Below are 17,153 nucleotides of genomic sequence, written 5' to 3' on the forward strand. Positions count from 1 at the left end.
TCAGCAGATTGTTTGGGAAAACCTTTTTCTGCAAACAATAAATCAGCCTTTGAAACAGATCACCTCAGGTTTTTGCACACGTGCACATTTTGTAATTTATAGTATGGCAAACAGGTTGAGAAAATGAATAAATGCTACCACATGTTTCACTGCAAACTTGACACACTAAAAGCCTGAAGACTAAAATACAGAAGACAATCCATGACAAATTTGATTATGAAACTTAAAGGGATAGTTCACCCAAAAATACAAATTAGATAATTTAGCTCACCCTCAAGTTGTTCCAACCCTGTATATATTTTTTTTCTTTTGCTGAACACAAAAGAAGATATTTTGAAGAATGTCTGTAACAAAACAGTTGATGGACCCCATTGACTTCCATAGTATTTTCCCCCATACTATGGAAGTCAGTGGGATCCATCAACTGTTTGGTTACCCATATTCTTCAAAATATCTTCTTTTGTGTTCAGCAGAAGAAAGAAACTCATACAGGTTTGGAACAACTTAATTGTGAGTAAATAATGACAGAGTATTCATTTTTGGATAAACTATCCCTTTAAGAGAGCTTAACATGATATAATCAAAACTCAAAGCAGTTCCGCTGCATGAGGACTTCATTTCTTTCCGCATGCTTTCAAGACATGATCAATCTACCGAACCTGATCTCCTTTTAGGCTGAACTGATGTGGTTTTGGTAACATGGTCTGTAAAGTTCTTACAGAACCGAGTGTGAACAACGACGTGTGGTCAAAGCGGCCTCTGAAATACCGAAAGCAACAGGGCCGTCTCTTGAACTGCAGGGAGCTCCAGGGCACCTTTTGTGTCACATGGGATTAAATTAGCACGGTCCATTAGCTTCTCTGTGACACAAAGACACAATGACCTGCTAGTGAAACCTAATACACTCAGTGTCAGAGTTTTGGTTCTCACACATTTTTGTATTTTTTTTTTTGTATTTTTTTTGTATTTCATAAATCACAGAAAACACTGATATTTTCCACAATATAACTATTGGCCATTTAATTATTAAAGTGTTAAGAAATAAGGTAGCCTATTTGACCGTACCATCAAGGTGATAATCATCCACAGTCCACCATGATGCATATTGCACATGAACAAGGTCAAAATATATTTGTCAAATTTCTAAAAAACTAACATGCCTTGTGACCTTTTCTCCCTAAAATCTAAAATAAAATAATACATATTATCATAACAATTGTCATTGTTGTAATGCATCCCTACATATTCTTTCTTATTCCATATACTAGATGACAAAAGAGACCATGCATGGTTTATATACCAATAGCCTATATATGATACATATAGCTCTTTGGGTTTAGACGTAACAAATATGTTACACATCTGTGGCAGTCATTTGAACTTGAAACAATTACTATCCAAAGAAAATGCCGTGGTCTCTTTTGTCATCTAGTGGTTGAGAATATTCCATTTCATGCTCGAGTATACAGGAAGTGCGGAAACCGGATGGGGCTTTTATTTTGAAACACATGTTCTTTTTCCATCACTGTTGCCGCTGGCTTGACGCTTCATTCCCACTTTAGTTGAGTCACTATGTAACAGCAGAAGCCGTGCTTTCCAAATTACATAATTGCAGGTAAGAAGTGTTTTTCCCCAATTTTTTTATGAATATAATTTGCGTTTAATTTAGCATTCATTCTGAGTTTTAGGCAAACGTTTACACATTTTTTCACAGCAAATTTTATGTCAGCAAAGGCAAGTAAGTTAACGTTAAAGCATGTTAGAAAGAAAGTCTGCAATGCAAAACATTGCAAACATTGACTTTTATTTTTAATATGTCGCTTTCTTCTAAATAACTACAAGGATTGTGTGCATGATGTTTTGCCGTATATCTGTTTTTTATAACTGTTATATGACTCGCCCTATATATTTATGTATGCATTGAGTTCAACTCTGATCAGTTAACGGCCAGTTTGGAGAACACATTTTCTGCCCTCTTTTGTTTGAATATGATAAATGACCTTATCAGGGGCCGCCACCCTGTTACTCCCATCAGACCTCGACTCATGGCAGTGTACCCTTCTTAATCTTTCAACTGTCAGAGATGCATTCTGTGTCCAATATGACCAAATGGCAGAATGTGCCTAAATTTGTGTTTTGTTTATTCTTGAATTATGAAAGGACAGGTTGCATGATTAAGTAAGCTATAACGTGTACCTACTTACTAGGGTTAGTGTAGGATTAGGATTTGGTTGAGGGTTAGTTAGTTAGTTGCATGTAATTATGCATAATTTTCTGTTATTACTATGTTAATTACATGTAACAAGGACACTGTAAAATAAAGTGTTACCCACTTCTGTATTATTTACTCATGGTCTTGCTGATATAAATGTTGATCTATGGTCATTGGTTTGTCTTGTTGCAGGTGTGGGAGTGTTTGGAGCTGAATGCAGAAGATTGTAGCAGTGCTTGGTGGGGGGATTGGGGGTCTGTCGGCCTGTCATCATCTGAGCAAGAGTCCTAATGTTTCCAAGGTACAGTGTCCGTGAATAATATGCTTAAAATCTTTAGCCAATCTACATTTGCACAACTGTTCAAAAACATTTTTTTTTAATGAGAGTGAGTCTCTTGTGCTCACAAAGGCTGCAAAAACCATATATTGTTAATAAAAATATATATAGTGTAATATTGTGAAATATTGTTAAAATGTGAAATAACTTTGTTCTATTGTAATACATTTTAAAATGTAATTTATTCCTGTGATGGCAAAGCTGAATCCTCAGAATCATTACTCCAGGCTTTAGTGTCACATGATCCTTCAGAAATCATTCTAATATGATGATTTAATGCTCAAGCAACTTTTATTATTATCAATGTTGAAAAGAGTTGTGCTGCTTTTTTTGTATAAACGGATTCTCTTTTTTTTTTAATTCCTTGATTGTTTAAAAGTTCAAAAGATCAGCATTTATTTTAAATGGAAATCTTTTGTAAAATTGGAAATTCCTTTACTCTCACTTTTAATTAATTCATTGCATACTTGCTGAATAAACATATTCATTTCTTTGAAAGGTAAAAGAAATCTCACTGACCCCAAACATTTGAACGGTAGGGTAGAAGATCACAGGCAAAACATGCTCTTCATTTGAAAATGTTTCCACTTCCACAACCCTGGTAGCCTGAGGAGCTAGACCACTTGTGATTCTTGATGAAGCAATGACGGTCATTGTTGCTAAAGCTGCTTTTAATGTGATGATTTGATTCAATAGATCTGCTTTCATTGGTACATTCAACATGAAGTTCAGCTCACATGTAACCACTGTGTTGTAGATGGTGCTGCTGGAGGAATCTGGGAGATGTGGGGGTTGGTTGAGCTCCATACGGAGGGATGACGGGGCGGTGTTCGAGCAGGGGCCACGAGGGGTGCGACCTGCAGGGGCTGTCGGCCAGAACACTTTGAATATGGTATGCATATGTGAACTTATGTACATGGAAAAATCTATGTAAAGCTATGTGAAAGTTGACACACATTTACATGGTCATTTATTTTCGTATTGCAATTCACATGATCACATGCATTTAATCTCCGATATTATAATTGGTATGTAAAACCAATTATTGTGTTGTACGTAAAAATTACTGTTGCTCACAACCTCTCATGGCTTATTGCTTTTAAAATGGGGAGGCAACAGCAATATTATAAAAGACCAATGTTCAATAGTTACATTTATTTATTATAATAATAATAATAACATATGATTTTGCTAAATAAAACTGTGCATTCATTTTGAATCGGCTTCATGCAAGAATTGAGTCAGAATTAAGAAATTAGCCATTTACTTATTATTTTGACATAATGTTGGTCTTGGCCATTGTTATTGTTGTTCCTTTGCATGGCCACAAGAGGGCCGTCATACATTTACATTACAGATACAGTGTTATTTTAGTTTTTTATAGTTGAATTCATATTTTGACTCAATATTTATATTTTATTTTATTTCAGCTGCATTTCAATTAACAGAAATGTTTTTAATAGTTTTCATTTTAGTTAAAGGGGGGGTGAATTACTGTTTCATGCATACTGAGTTTTTTACACTGTTAAAGAGTTGGATTCCCATGCTAAACATGGTCAAAGTTTCAAAAGTTAAGTTGTACGTTTGAAGGAGTATTTTTGTTCCAAAAATTGTCCTTCCGGTTTGTCACAAGTTTCGGAAAGTTTTTTTCGAGTATGGCTCTGTCTGACGTAAGAGAGGGCGGAATTTCCTTATATGGGTCCTAAGGGCACTTCTCCGGTAAGATCGCGGGCGTGCGCGCACTCGTAAAACAGAGCAAGAGAGTGAAAGCAGTTCGCCATCAAAGCACCCTGCCCGGCTTTTGGGAAGTCAATGTCACCAAAGAAGTGTGTTTTTAGTTGCCAGGGCAAGACAACCCTGCACAGATTCCCAAAGAACCCGGCGTTAAGGCACCCGTGGATGGAGTTTGTTTTCCTGAGCATAAACGTTGTGTAAGACTGTTGTTCCCTGTATTTCGACGATGATTGTTTTATAAACAAAGCCCAGATCGTCTAATGCTTAAGGATCGAGCAGTCACAATGATAAAGGTTCGAAGTCGTGCGTTGGAACGGTGAGTAAAACTGTTGAACAAATGTCTCTGTGTGTTGTCACTAGCTCGGCGCGTTAGCACAGCTTTAGCTTCGCCCACAGGGCCCGCCTCCAGCCGCTCGTTTTTTTCCGGAAAGACTCGGTACAGCCTATCTTTCAATTAAAAATATAATAAAACAAAAGACTTTTTGGAGATATGAAGGATGCAATATTACTCTATAGGTACTCAAGATTAACAGGAGATTGAGTGAAAATGAGCATTTCACCCCCCCTTTAACGATAATAATCCAGTTCTTAAGTGAATTACTGTACACATGTATTTGTATACATGTATTGTATTACACATGTACACAGAACATCAATTTGTTGTTAAAGCCAACAATATTTGAAGTACATAATGCCAAGATTTAATAGTAAACAGGAGAAGTAAACTAGCTAGAGTAGATGTGTAATGCAAAGAAGGCTGCATTTATTTGATCAAAAGTACAGCAAAAACCAAAAATATTGTGAAATATTATTACAATTTAATATATTATAAAGTGTAATTTACTCATGTGATGTCAAAGCTGAATTTTCCTTCAGAAATTCTAATATACTGATTTGCTGAAAGAGACACTTCTTATTATTATCAATATTGTAAACAGTTGTGCTGCTCAATTTTTGTGGAAACTGTAATGCATTTTTTTCAGGATTCTTTGATGAATAGAAAGTTCAAAAGAACAGCATTTATTTGAAATAATAATCTTTTGAAACATTATAAATGTCTTTACTGTCACATTTGTCACATTTCTTGCATATGCATCATCTTTTCTGATTTACTTGAAGTACTTTGAGGAAGTGTGCTAATTGCATTCCGGGAGACAGAAAAGGCTGTTAAATCTAAGTAACAGCCGATGAAATGTAGTATTTACAATATACCTTTCTGCAGGGCGCTACGGATGAATGCTCATATTTATGGAGGATGAACACTGTTCTAGTTAATGTTTTCTTGTGCAGGTCTCTGAGTTGGGTCTCGAGTCTGAAATCCTGCCAATTACGAAGGATCATGTGGCGTCTAAGAACCGTTTCTTGTACGTGAAGGGACAGCTGCACAAGATGCCATCAGGACCTGGGTGAGAGAAAAGTCCACCGTTCGTACAGTAACCTATTTAAAGTCATAAATATTTCTCATCTTGTTCTCCTTTCCTCCAGTGGGGTTTTTCGCACCATCCCTCCTTTCTCTCGTCCCATTATTCAGAGTGTTCTGAAGGAGATACTGATCAGTAAAGGGAAAGAGGAAGACGAATCCGTGCATGCGTTTGTGTCCAGGCGACTGGGTTCTGAGGTGAGAACAAGCGTAGAGGCACAATGACCTGTTAAACGATCCATCTCATCCTTGTGCTGTCCAACATGCTTCACTGCCACGGCAAATCAGTCTCAAATGTGTCGCGACAGGAGATAATCTGAAACCAATTCAACCCACCTGATTGTCTCTCTCTACGCAGATGGCAGATATAGCCATAGACAGCCTGTGTCGAGGAGTTTTTGCTGGAGACTGCAGAAAGTTGAGTGTACGGTCCTGTTTTCCACCTCTTTATAAAGCAGAGCAGTCTCGGGGCTCAATCGTGCTCGGCATGCTGATGGGTTCAGGTGAGCGCTTTATAAGGTGTAAACCTAGTGTTTACCTTTTATGCATTTTTCTTTTCATAATGCCACCATGCAATGCATAAACAGTTGTGCTGCTTAATGTTTATGTGCAAACCGGGCTCAATTTCTTTGATCAAAAGATATATATACTATTGATAATATATACTATAGGGTTGTCAAAAGTACCAGCTTCGGTGCCAAGTCGGTACTTTCGACAACACTACTATTAATTATATACAGCTATATATAAAATGCATGAATGTTATATTTAATGGATTTTGATTTTTTTTATTTCATAGAAGGGGTTACCGAATAATGTTTGTTTTAATTCATGTTATGTAAGGAGGTGGTCCTGAAGTAGTCCCTTCAGACTTGGCAAAGAGAGCATCTAAAGAGTCCTGGACTCAGTGGTCTCTAAAGAGGGGCATGCAGATACTCCCAGAAGCCCTGGAGGACAAGCTGAGGATGCAAGAGCGAGTGGAGATTCATCATCACGCTAAAGTGAAGAGTCTGAACATGGACGGGGGAGGCTGGGAGGTGAGATGATGGCCCAACATGAAGCGTCTTATTCACTACGTAACATATTTTGACATTTAGCTAAGATGGTCGGACTCTGTCTTGTAGTCCATCATTATTAGTGAGTGTGTTCTTAAACATTTTTTTTTTTTAGATTAAACTAGATGATGGGACTTCTTTGAAAGCTGATCATGTTATTTCTGCCCTGCCTGCATCAGGTAAATGCACTCATTTTACAGTGTTGAACTCAGTATTTCCTATTCTGGTTCATTTTAAGTCTAATTTAGTCAGTTTATTTAGTGCATGATTCGGATACTTAGATTGATTCAAACTAAAAAGTTGAACAGAAATGTTGACATTATTGTGCATTTTCTCACGTTAAATTCATAATGCAATATTACAACAAATATATATAACCTTTATTTAAACAGGAAAAGTCCCATTGAGACACAGTCTCTTTTAAAAGGGAGTCCTGTATAGCACAATTTTCAACCATAATCTGAAAAACAATACATTATGTAAATTAAATACAATACAGATTTACACAAAGTTTACAAAATATTTACATAGAAAAAAAATTGCAATGAGTTTAAAATATATAAACAAACGAAATAAGGACTAAAAGTCGAGATCTACCTACCATTAATTAAAACAAGTGCACATGTCCGTCAGCATGTCAGATAATCTTTTTAATAAAGCAGCTAAGGAAATTAGCGCACCAATCTTAAGCCTAGACTGGAGTTCGTTCCAGGACGAAGGACCATAGTAAGACAGACTCCTCTTTCCTACTTCTGTCCTCATTCTTGGTACTTTACAAAGTAGTCTGTCACTAGATCTTAAATGATACGTAAGACAAATATACAACAAATATAAAATGTGATTTATTTCGGTGTGGCGCTGTAGATGCACACACTGTGCTCTACTTAGTCAATTTATTGAAAGTATTTATTTAAAGCAATTTCTATATGTTCACCAGCTTTGGCTTCTGTGTTGCCCCCTGCTTCTCATCCCCTGTCGGAACAGCTGCGATCCATCGCTTCAGTTACTGTTGCCGTGGTGAATTTGGAATATGAAGGATTCATTCTTCCTGTTACTGTAAGTCTACACTCAGTGATTTTAAATGGAGACAAAAAGAGAGAACAGAGTAACAGAAGCTGCTTTTCCACTGTCAGGCCACACCGTGCCAATCCAGCCCAGCTGGTGCGGATGTGGTTTTATTTTCCTCTGCGGGGCTGTTTACAGAGCTCTTTGGAAAGTAATGCCGTAAACTCTACAACCGTGCTGATAATTCCGAGCCACAATGGTTTGTAATTGTTGTGTGCTGAACCATGCTCAAGTGGAAATATAACTGGAACTGTTCGGCCCGACAGTTGAAAAGTTGCTAGAGTGTAGACCCCTAGGCCAGTGGTTCACAAACTTTTTATAGTTGTGTTAGGGGAGTAACAGCTTAAGGACCCAAAACCAGATATGATGAAAGAAGACCAGGAGTCGTGAGGTTCAATCAAATAGATACATATTTACTGAAGAATAGTTTGCAGTTTCATCAGCGTCAAAGTCTCACGAGGAGGTTGCAAGCCAACTCTACCTTACACAAAATCTTACACCAATTACACCATCTCCAAGGGCATGCATTACATCATTGCTACTTCTGATTGGCTAAGAGAGCATAAAGTCTAAACAAATCTACACATATGGATAACTATGAGGGCATATCACCATTTGTCAGGATAGCTGTCACCCGATTCCAAGATTTAGTCCTGTAGTGACCTCGGAGGTCAGGGAAAGGCGTCTCTGGGTCTGTGGTCACATACCGAAGTGTTTCATAACTCCTATACAAGACCTGCACGGAAAATCCAACACACTACACACACAAAGCACTAGAGAATCACAGTATCTTCAAGGTTGGAGAGGGCCTGAGCTCATTATCATCAGAACAGACTACCAAAACAGGCTGATAAAACATTCCCTCCTCAGGAAGAAGTGCAGATAATGTTCATTTTATTCATTAAAGAAATACATGTAGTACAATTCTGTAAATCAAATCAAGTAAGTCACGTAGAGTTTGACCCCTGGAACCTTAACTAGTCAGCTAGAACAGATAAATAGTCTACACATGGTGAGTGTCTTCTTCGGACCCGACCTTTTCTGGTAGCTGTTTTCCACTACAAAGAGCCTGTTTTTATAACCCTAACCCAAAGATTAGTCACAGACATCAGAATGCACCTAGAACGAAGCTGGTTAAACACTCACAGCAACAGGTGGTTAAAAGTATATGTGAATCACTCATTGACTATAGTAATGATTATGTAAAAATGCTTATACGGTACTTGATTATTAATTTTTATAGGAATAATGTAAGCACTCAGAAGGATATATATTTATATATTGAAGAGACAAGGGATTCTGACCCCAACCCTTCAGTTGCATACCCCCTCTCCTCCCTCACTTAGGCTGCCGTCACACCTTTTCCATGAAGGGACAATATTTTCCCCCTTAAATAGATTTTTTAGGTGCATTTTTAGTTTTTCTAGCCCTATTAAATGTATGTCATGTTTTGTCAAATTCTTAAAATTCCATTCATTTAATTATTAATATAATAAATAAAACATTGAATTAAACTAAATCAATCATTTCAATCATTGCACTGCAGTGGCACAAGCTGCATCTATTTACGCATTGTTTATTCCTGCTCAGGTGGCATGAATTCAGTTATAATGTAGAGAAATATGAAAATTGCATTCTTGCTCCTATTCAGTTATTCATTCAGAGGTTGTATGAATGACTGAATAGCAGCAAGAATGCATTTTTCCCCAAGAATTACATTTTTCATATTCTTGCTACTATAATATATTATCAACTTTAAAAACCAAAACTCACGCAGGGTTTGCTTTTGTATCGAAGAGAGTTTGAGTCTTAAATCGGTCTCAGTGCACTGCACAGTCTGTGTCTATATTTGTTCGTCATGCCAATAAGTGCTAAATCCCAACTTTTACAAAGATACATTGAGAACGGCAGTAATGTAGAGCAATTTGCAAAGGCAGCCTAACATATGCATGCTGCTTGTGTGGATGCAGTCAGGTTTGACCGCAAAAGATGAGGTAATTTGATTGGATGTCATGAATTTGACCTTTTACAGCACTACCATTTTCCCGCTTTTACATTAGAAGTAGCATTTTGCCTGTTAGAAATGCATGCTCGGTTTTATTATTATTTTAAGGTGGGGCAGAACTAAACAAATGGCAAATCTAATTTGTTCGCTTACCCCCGTCACCTCGTGTACCCCAGTTCGGGAACCACTGCCCTAGACAATGCTCAGGTCTGCTTGTTTTGTTCAGTTCATTTTCTCTTTGCCTGGAAGATCTTTCCTAACTGCACTGTACAAACATCAAAGCACTTTATGTATGTGTGGGCATTATTAATAATGAGTGTGTATGTAAATGTGCACATGCTCTGAATATTTCAGGGCTTTGGACATTTGGTGCCTTCCTCAGAAGATCCAGGTCTGTTAGGGGTGGTGTACGACTCTGTTCCCTTTCCACAACACAATCGGAGTGGAAAACCGACCACTAGGCTGACGGTGAGACTGACCACTCATAAATATGAACCCTCAAAGGTTTGGGATCAGGAAGGTTTTTTTGAATTAAATTAGTAGCCTACTTTTATTCAGCAAAGACTTTTACGTTGTTACAAAAGATTTCTATTTCAAGTAAATGCTGTTCTTTGGTACTTATTGTTCATGAAAGAAGCATACTAGAATGATTGTAATCATATTTTTTCTTTGTATTTTTGATCAATTAAATGTAGCCTGGTGAGCATTAAAGGCTTCTTTCAAAAACATAAAAAAAATCTTACCCACCCCAAACTTTGAATGGTAGTGTATATTGCACATTATACACATAAATATCATATGAATTGAGAATATATTTTTTTATCTTTAGCTTTGATTATACTTTTTGTAAATATTTTTTTAATAAAATGTTTTATTACATTTTATTATAAAATTGAAGTTATACATTTAAATGGGGACAAGGCTAGAAAATAGAAATCTGGCAAAATGAAAATAACACTGAAGATGAAGAAAAATTAAATAAAGAAACTTTAAAGACACATTGGTGAATATTTAACAGTATAGGAAATGAACATGTTAACCTGAAGGTCTGATCGGCTCTGGAGAGATGCGTCTATGAACCGAACAGCAATTTGTGAGGCCCTGTTTACACCTGGTATTAAGATCTGTTTTGGTCGATCAGACGACACTAAACACAGGTGTAAACGGTGTCTAAAACGCTTTGATCTTGTTCAATTGAACCACTTTTTCGTGAGCGTATTTCATCCATTAGGTCGAAAGATCTGAAAAAGCCCCTACATTAATATTCGGCTATAGACCCTCCCCTCAAAGACATCAGGACAGAAGTGGTTGAAAGTGGACAAAATAGACGGATTAAACTCCAGGTGTAAACGGGAATGTGTCCCCCTCATCTACTTGTGATCCGATTGACCAAAACGCATCTTAATACCAGGTGTAAACAGGGCCTGAGTCTCGGTCAGGAATTCTTCTCCCGTCCCCTATCAGGAACATTTTACATGCGGTAATAAAAATAGCCTTCAGTGCTCTGTGGTACTCACAACAAAAAATGCTATTGCATTATTAATTTCTCCCCCACTTAAATCATTATTCATTTAAAAGTTTGATGTCCTTTGCTTAGAACATGTTGTTTTATCTGTGCTTGAAAACATCTGTATAGTCCAGAGGTCATAAACGTACAGGAACTGAGTGCCATTAGAGGAGCTGAAATATGCTTTGAGCAATGTTAGCATCCTGAATAACATAATGTAACTCCCTCCGGCTGCGAGATCAGTCCCGTGAGTTGATGTTATGTGGACGATTCCAGCTGTTATCATCACAGAAGCCATTTCTGTGAATGATGTTGTTTTCTGTTGTAATTACTGCAGCTCAGTGCTCTAGCTGTTTGTGTGTGTTTGCTTGAAGGTGATGATGGGGGGAGCGTGGTTTGAGCAGACGTTTGGTAGTCCTGATTCAGTGACGGAGCAGAAGCTGTTGGATCGAGCCACCCAGGCCGTGACCTCTCACCTGGGCGTAACCTCACAACCTGTATGGAGCTTTGTTGCTTTACTCAAGGTGAGACTGTATGTTGAACAAAAAGCAATAATCCATTGAAGCTGTGCATTACAGTGATTTTACCACTGCAAAATGCAGTTTCTCTAACCCTAATTGATTGAGTGTGTGGCTTTTCATTTCTCAAACAACCATGTAGGAACAAGGTACATCATGGGCATATTCCAGGATGACAATGTCAAGATTCATCATGGTTGGGAGGAAGCATGAAGAATCATTTTCACACATGAATTGGCACCTCTGAGTCCAAATATGTATGCATGTATATGTGAAAATGATTCTTCATGTTCTCTCCCAACCATGATGAATCTTGACATTGTCATCCTGGAATATGCCCATGATGTACCTTGTTCCTACATGGTTGTTTGAGAAATGAAAAGCTACACACTCCATCAATTCGGGTTAAAAGAACTGTTCACAAACATATCACATGTTAGAAACATAATAATCACTGCAATATTTATCCAATCGTTGACTCTTAAAGGGCACCTATAATGCCCCTTTTTACAAGATGTAATATTGGTCTTGGGTGTCCCCAGAATGTATTTGTGAAGTTTCAGCACAAAATTCCCCACAGTTCATTTATTATAACCATTTGAAAATGTCATTTTTGGGGCCTGTTTTAAAAAGAGCTGTTTTGGTGTGTACCACCTTAAATGTAAATGAGCTTCATATCCCCGCCCTGCTGGACCCAGATGATGAAGAGACTCCGGCACAGAATAAACACGAATGAGAATAGACTAAACATCTCGGAATGGTTATTTGATACATTTATGTACTTATAGAGTTTTAATCGCGTCATAAAAAAATTTGAAACTAACTTAGACACACGCTTATGTGGCAAATATGAGAAGATGGCTAACGTTACAGAACCAGAAAACAAATGCTGCAGGGAGATAGACGTTTATATCCTGTCTATGGAGATAGAGGTATTAATTTTACATTTGTTATTGCTGCAAAAAATAATGTACGTGACATAAAACTGTCTGACGTTGTTTGTTGAGACATCCTATGACGACGATAATAAATAGCTTTAGACGCATTTGTTGTTGAACTGGCTGACATCGATTGAAATGACTATTTGCTCAAAAATAATAAAATACACTTACTTCTTCTGGAGGTGACGTTGGATCGCGAACAGTAGGCAACGATCCACACTTGAGGATTAACTTTGACCCTCGTTCACTAAACAGTCAGTCAGAAAATGATTCTTCTATTTAGGAAGTTTAAGTGGTGCCTTTTCTTCATAAATAAAATCCATCCGCTGCGTTTTCAGTGGCTCTGATGTCAGTGAGGACTAGTATGTCCATTCTTACATCCCACAACAGAACACCTTCACTTCTTAGGAGACATTACCGGCTGTCGTTGAAACAATGGCGATGGTGTACAGAACAGATCACCGAGGGCGGGGTCTATGCCAAAATCAGACTGTCAATCAAACACGTCGGTGGGGCTTAGCGCAATTCTACGTCACACTGAGGGCAATCTTAGAACAGGGTGTTCTGAAACAGTGCTTGTGATTTATTGAGATAGTAAAAAAACTACTGGGTGGATTTTTATCATTCTAGGGTGGTTTTGCTCACACACTGCCAACACACATTTATGTTCGAACACCATGTAAAAGTGAATTTTGCATAATAGGTGCCCTTTAAGCATTTGCCTTTTTTTTTTTGTTTGTTTACTTGAAAATACTATTTCAGTCTTTCTACTCCAAAAATTCACATTTAATTCAATGTGAAACTTGCCATTTCTTTTTAATAACAAAATGTGGCATTTTCTGTGTGAAAACCACATTTTTCCAGTGTATATGTGAATATATCTGTAAACATATCATTGAGTTGGACATTGCTATTATGAAATGGTGGCAAATATGAAATAAAAAGTCAATTTTCAATAAATATTCATAATAATAACAATATTACTACTACTACTAATAATAATGATTTTGTTTTAATATATTTTTATATGAAAACTTTTGCTTAAGGAACACGTCATGGAAAACAAAACTTTTCTTGCTCTTTTGAATATAAAAATGGCCAGTGTACTTCTCTGGGTCAGAGAAAGGGTATAAAATGATCATGTAAAACTAATTTAGACTGTTTTTGGAAGGCATCTTGGAAGAAAAATATAATTGCTACAAAAGTGTAGAATATGACCTCACTGATTTACATTCATTTGAAGAAAGACCAAAAGATTTTTTACTATCCAAGCTTTCCTTTGTGTCAGCCATGCATAGCAATAGCTTTATGGAGCTCACAGCGACCAGATGCCCTCAGTCATCTCTCTGGGGTTCAGATCTGACATAAATCAAGGCAGATGGTCCATTTCTTTAAAGATTACTCCTGCCCTCCATCTCTCTGTGTGGTTCAGGGAGTTCAGTGAGCAGAACAGAAGCGAGCGCTGCTGTGGCAGGAGGGCTCCGAGAGGGTCACTGGTTTTCAGGCCGGAGATGACAGACTGTCGTTGGGGGGGTGAGAGGAGCAACTAGCTCCTCTGCTTCATTTCTGACTGACTTATTCCTAATTATATGGTCATAGAGCAAGAAGAAAATTTCCACCTTATTGCGCCCACTCTCACATTTTTTCATGCTACATTGTCTCGATGTCTTTTGAACAGTTTAATTACCCTTATACACTCTCACAGAGACTAGAGATATTCAGACTGCTACTTTATCTGGAATCTCATATCTAGAAGATATTCTTTTTTTTGATGAAAGAATGTCGTTTCTTTTGTGTATTTTTTTTTCTGCTCTGTCATTCCTGTTATTAAATAATTTTATCAATGTGATTCTTTTTTCAGGACTGCATCCCGCAGTATCATTTAGGCCACTGGAAACGACTTGGTAAGTTTATCAAGCCCCCAAACTCGTTCCACTATCTGTTCCCCGAGTCATGTAAATGAGGGTTGTTTGTGCCCGTTTCTTATTTTCAGAAAAGATGAGGCAATACATCAGCAACCACAATCTGCCCCTTACACTGGCGGGAGCTTCCTACGATGGTGTCTCTGTCAATGATGTTATATTTAGTGGGCGGACTGCAGCTGAGGGTCTCGTGGGAAAAGTATAACTTACGCTAACTTCATTTTGACAGAGTGAGATTTTATGTTTTGATTGGCATTTTTGTGATTCCTGGGAAGGATCCTGCTTTACTTGAACCCAGGATGGAAAATGTACATCCAATTGTTTGAAAATGTAATATATTTCAAAAATCATTATTTATATAATTTGATATTAATTCTGTTTATCTTGTTTCCAGTAAAATAGAAATATTTAAATGTCATTAAAAGAGATACATTGATGAATGCTTAACTCAAGATATTTTCTCTGAAAACAGTTTTTGTTTCAATGAAGCCCCTCCTTCCGAAATATGAAATGTGCTGTGATTGGTTAGCTGGCCCAGTGTGTTCAGGAATTGCCCCTCCCCTTACCATAACCGTGAGTTTCATCTGATCAATGAAGGATGCCATCAATTTCAAACCAATTCAGGCCTGAATCAGACTTAAGAATGTTAACAAACAAGAGGATTGTATAGAACGGATTTAAAGCACAGGCTTTGTAAGCATGTATTTCACAGGATGTTTTAGAGTGGTATGTTTTTTGGGGGGGGATTTTCTTATACATTTAAGATACGATGTTATACACCATTTAATCATGATATTTGTCGTTAAACCATGGCAATACAAACAGTAAATGATCACAAAACCATAGTTAATTTTCCTAAGGGGTGGTGAACAGCCTTACAAAAGCTAAAAAAACACTAATGTTGGCTAGCAGGCAAGTGGAGCCAAACAGCTTTGCCCTTTGTTTATATCGTAGCAACAACATAAAACTTATAATTGGAACTGTTAATAGAAAACGCAACTAAAAATAATAAGACATACTTACAAGTTGTGATCCACAAACAGCAGGTTGTCCCGACAAAGTGGGAACTGCTCCATTTCAGGAGAAGCTTTTGTGCGTAGCCTGCATTGTTTTCTCTTAGGTTCCGGAAGCTGTTCTCTGTATAATGTGCAGCACACTGATTACGTTGGAGTTATAATGTTCAGGAACAGTTTTTAAAATAAATTTGAACCACTCTTAAGTTCGTCAGTCTTAGGAAGGTCAAACAAATGAGTTTTGGGAACGGGGTGGAACGGGTCTCTCTTTGACATAGCGACAACACTATCTTCTCTAGCGCAGCTCAGTCAGGGCTCGCCTCCTTATTTGCGTGGGTGCGGATTATTTAAATGAGTAACATTATGACTTCATAAAGCCTAGAAAAAAACCTGTGAACCAGTCCAAGCGAGCTGTTCGTTTTACTTCTTAGAGTGTGAATTCTGTTTAATAAAATATCTCCCTTTGAGCTTTGTAACCTTGCAGATCTTTTTATGCTCAAACAGCAACATTAAACAAACTAAAGTTGAAAAAGTGAAAAAGCATAATAGGACCCCTTTAAAACAAGAAAAAAGCCTCTATTAAAAAACGAATAAACCTCTATTTTTTTTATAAACCTCATGCAATTTAAGTAAATGTTTTAAAGAGATTTAGATATTTTCTACAAAAAAAAAAAAAGATTTAAAATGTAGTGAATGCAGTGAATGAGCCATTAAAATAATTGACTGTATCAGCAATATCAGTCAAATGATTGTTCCTTGATGTTCATCTGTGGTGAAAATGAAACTTGGATGAGGTATATAATATCTTTTCATCATTCAGCTTCTTCAGTTTTTGACATCTTGGGCTGAGAAATTGTCAATTGCTACTGGTAGCTCACCCAGAACTTCTGTTTGTCAAAGTCACGCTTCCCATTAGGAAAGATCACGTTGACCTACGTTCAAGTCACCATAGCAACTATCAAAAATGGCCAGAGATCTCAGATGTTCAATATATAGTGTGGTTTCTTCCATTTGTCTGAAAGATTTTGATTGGACAGGCTGATGTGAACTGAAGTACCATTAAATAAGGGTGCACTAAAGACATTTTGCTCTGAAAAAGTGGCTTCAATGGCAAATTTACAACTTCTATTTTACATTTGAGCCAAGTAGTAGATTGGAAATGGCTGTGACCATCTGCATTGTCACTGACTTTCAAAGTTTACTTTTCAAAAAGATCCAAGTTTACTATTACTCAGAGAAGCAGACTTTAATGGGTGCTTGAGAGCCATTTGTTTCACACACACATGCTTTGCAAAGCATTTATCTTAATGTGCCACAGATAATGTTTTATCAGAGAAATGCACAGGTGTACCTTTTTCATGCAGTACTTGTGAGACATCAGTAAAAGCAGTTTTATATTGCATTGTCACATTATGGATCCACAT

General features: G+C 37.3%; 1 protein-coding gene across 1 annotated transcript; it reads left to right on the plus strand.

Annotated features, from left to right (window-relative positions):
- Positions 1-1,510: 1,510 nt before the first annotated feature.
- On the plus strand, positions 1,511-15,168 carry ppox (protoporphyrinogen oxidase). Its single transcript, XM_081388716.1, has 13 exons — positions 1,511-1,615; positions 2,405-2,513; positions 3,307-3,441; positions 5,574-5,689; positions 5,769-5,901; positions 6,062-6,206; positions 6,547-6,740; positions 6,874-6,937; positions 7,696-7,814; positions 10,183-10,296; positions 11,710-11,859; positions 14,656-14,698; positions 14,788-15,168. Exons 2-13 carry the CDS (start codon positions 2,427-2,429, stop codon positions 14,919-14,921), a joined length of 1,434 nt encoding a protein of 477 aa, XP_081244842.1. The 5' UTR covers positions 1,511-1,615; positions 2,405-2,426; the 3' UTR covers positions 14,922-15,168.
- The last annotated feature ends 1,985 nt before the right edge of the window (positions 15,169-17,153 follow it).

This window comes from Scardinius erythrophthalmus, assembly GCF_964197995.2.
Source record: "Scardinius erythrophthalmus genome assembly, chromosome: 16".
NCBI classification, from domain to species: Eukaryota; Metazoa; Chordata; class Actinopteri; order Cypriniformes; family Leuciscidae; genus Scardinius; species Scardinius erythrophthalmus.

Coding starts and splice junctions, on each gene's coding strand:
- ppox (XM_081388716.1), top strand. CDS start 2,427: ATGCAGAAGATTGTAGCAGTGCTTGGTGGGGGGATTGGGGGTCTGTCG. Junction 6,741..6,873: donor TGGACGGGGGAGGCTGGGAG/GTGAGATGATGG, acceptor TTTTTTTTTTAG/ATTAAACTAGATGATGGGAC. Junction 14,699..14,787: donor AGGCCACTGGAAACGACTTG/GTAAGTTTATCA, acceptor TCTTATTTTCAG/AAAAGATGAGGCAATACATC.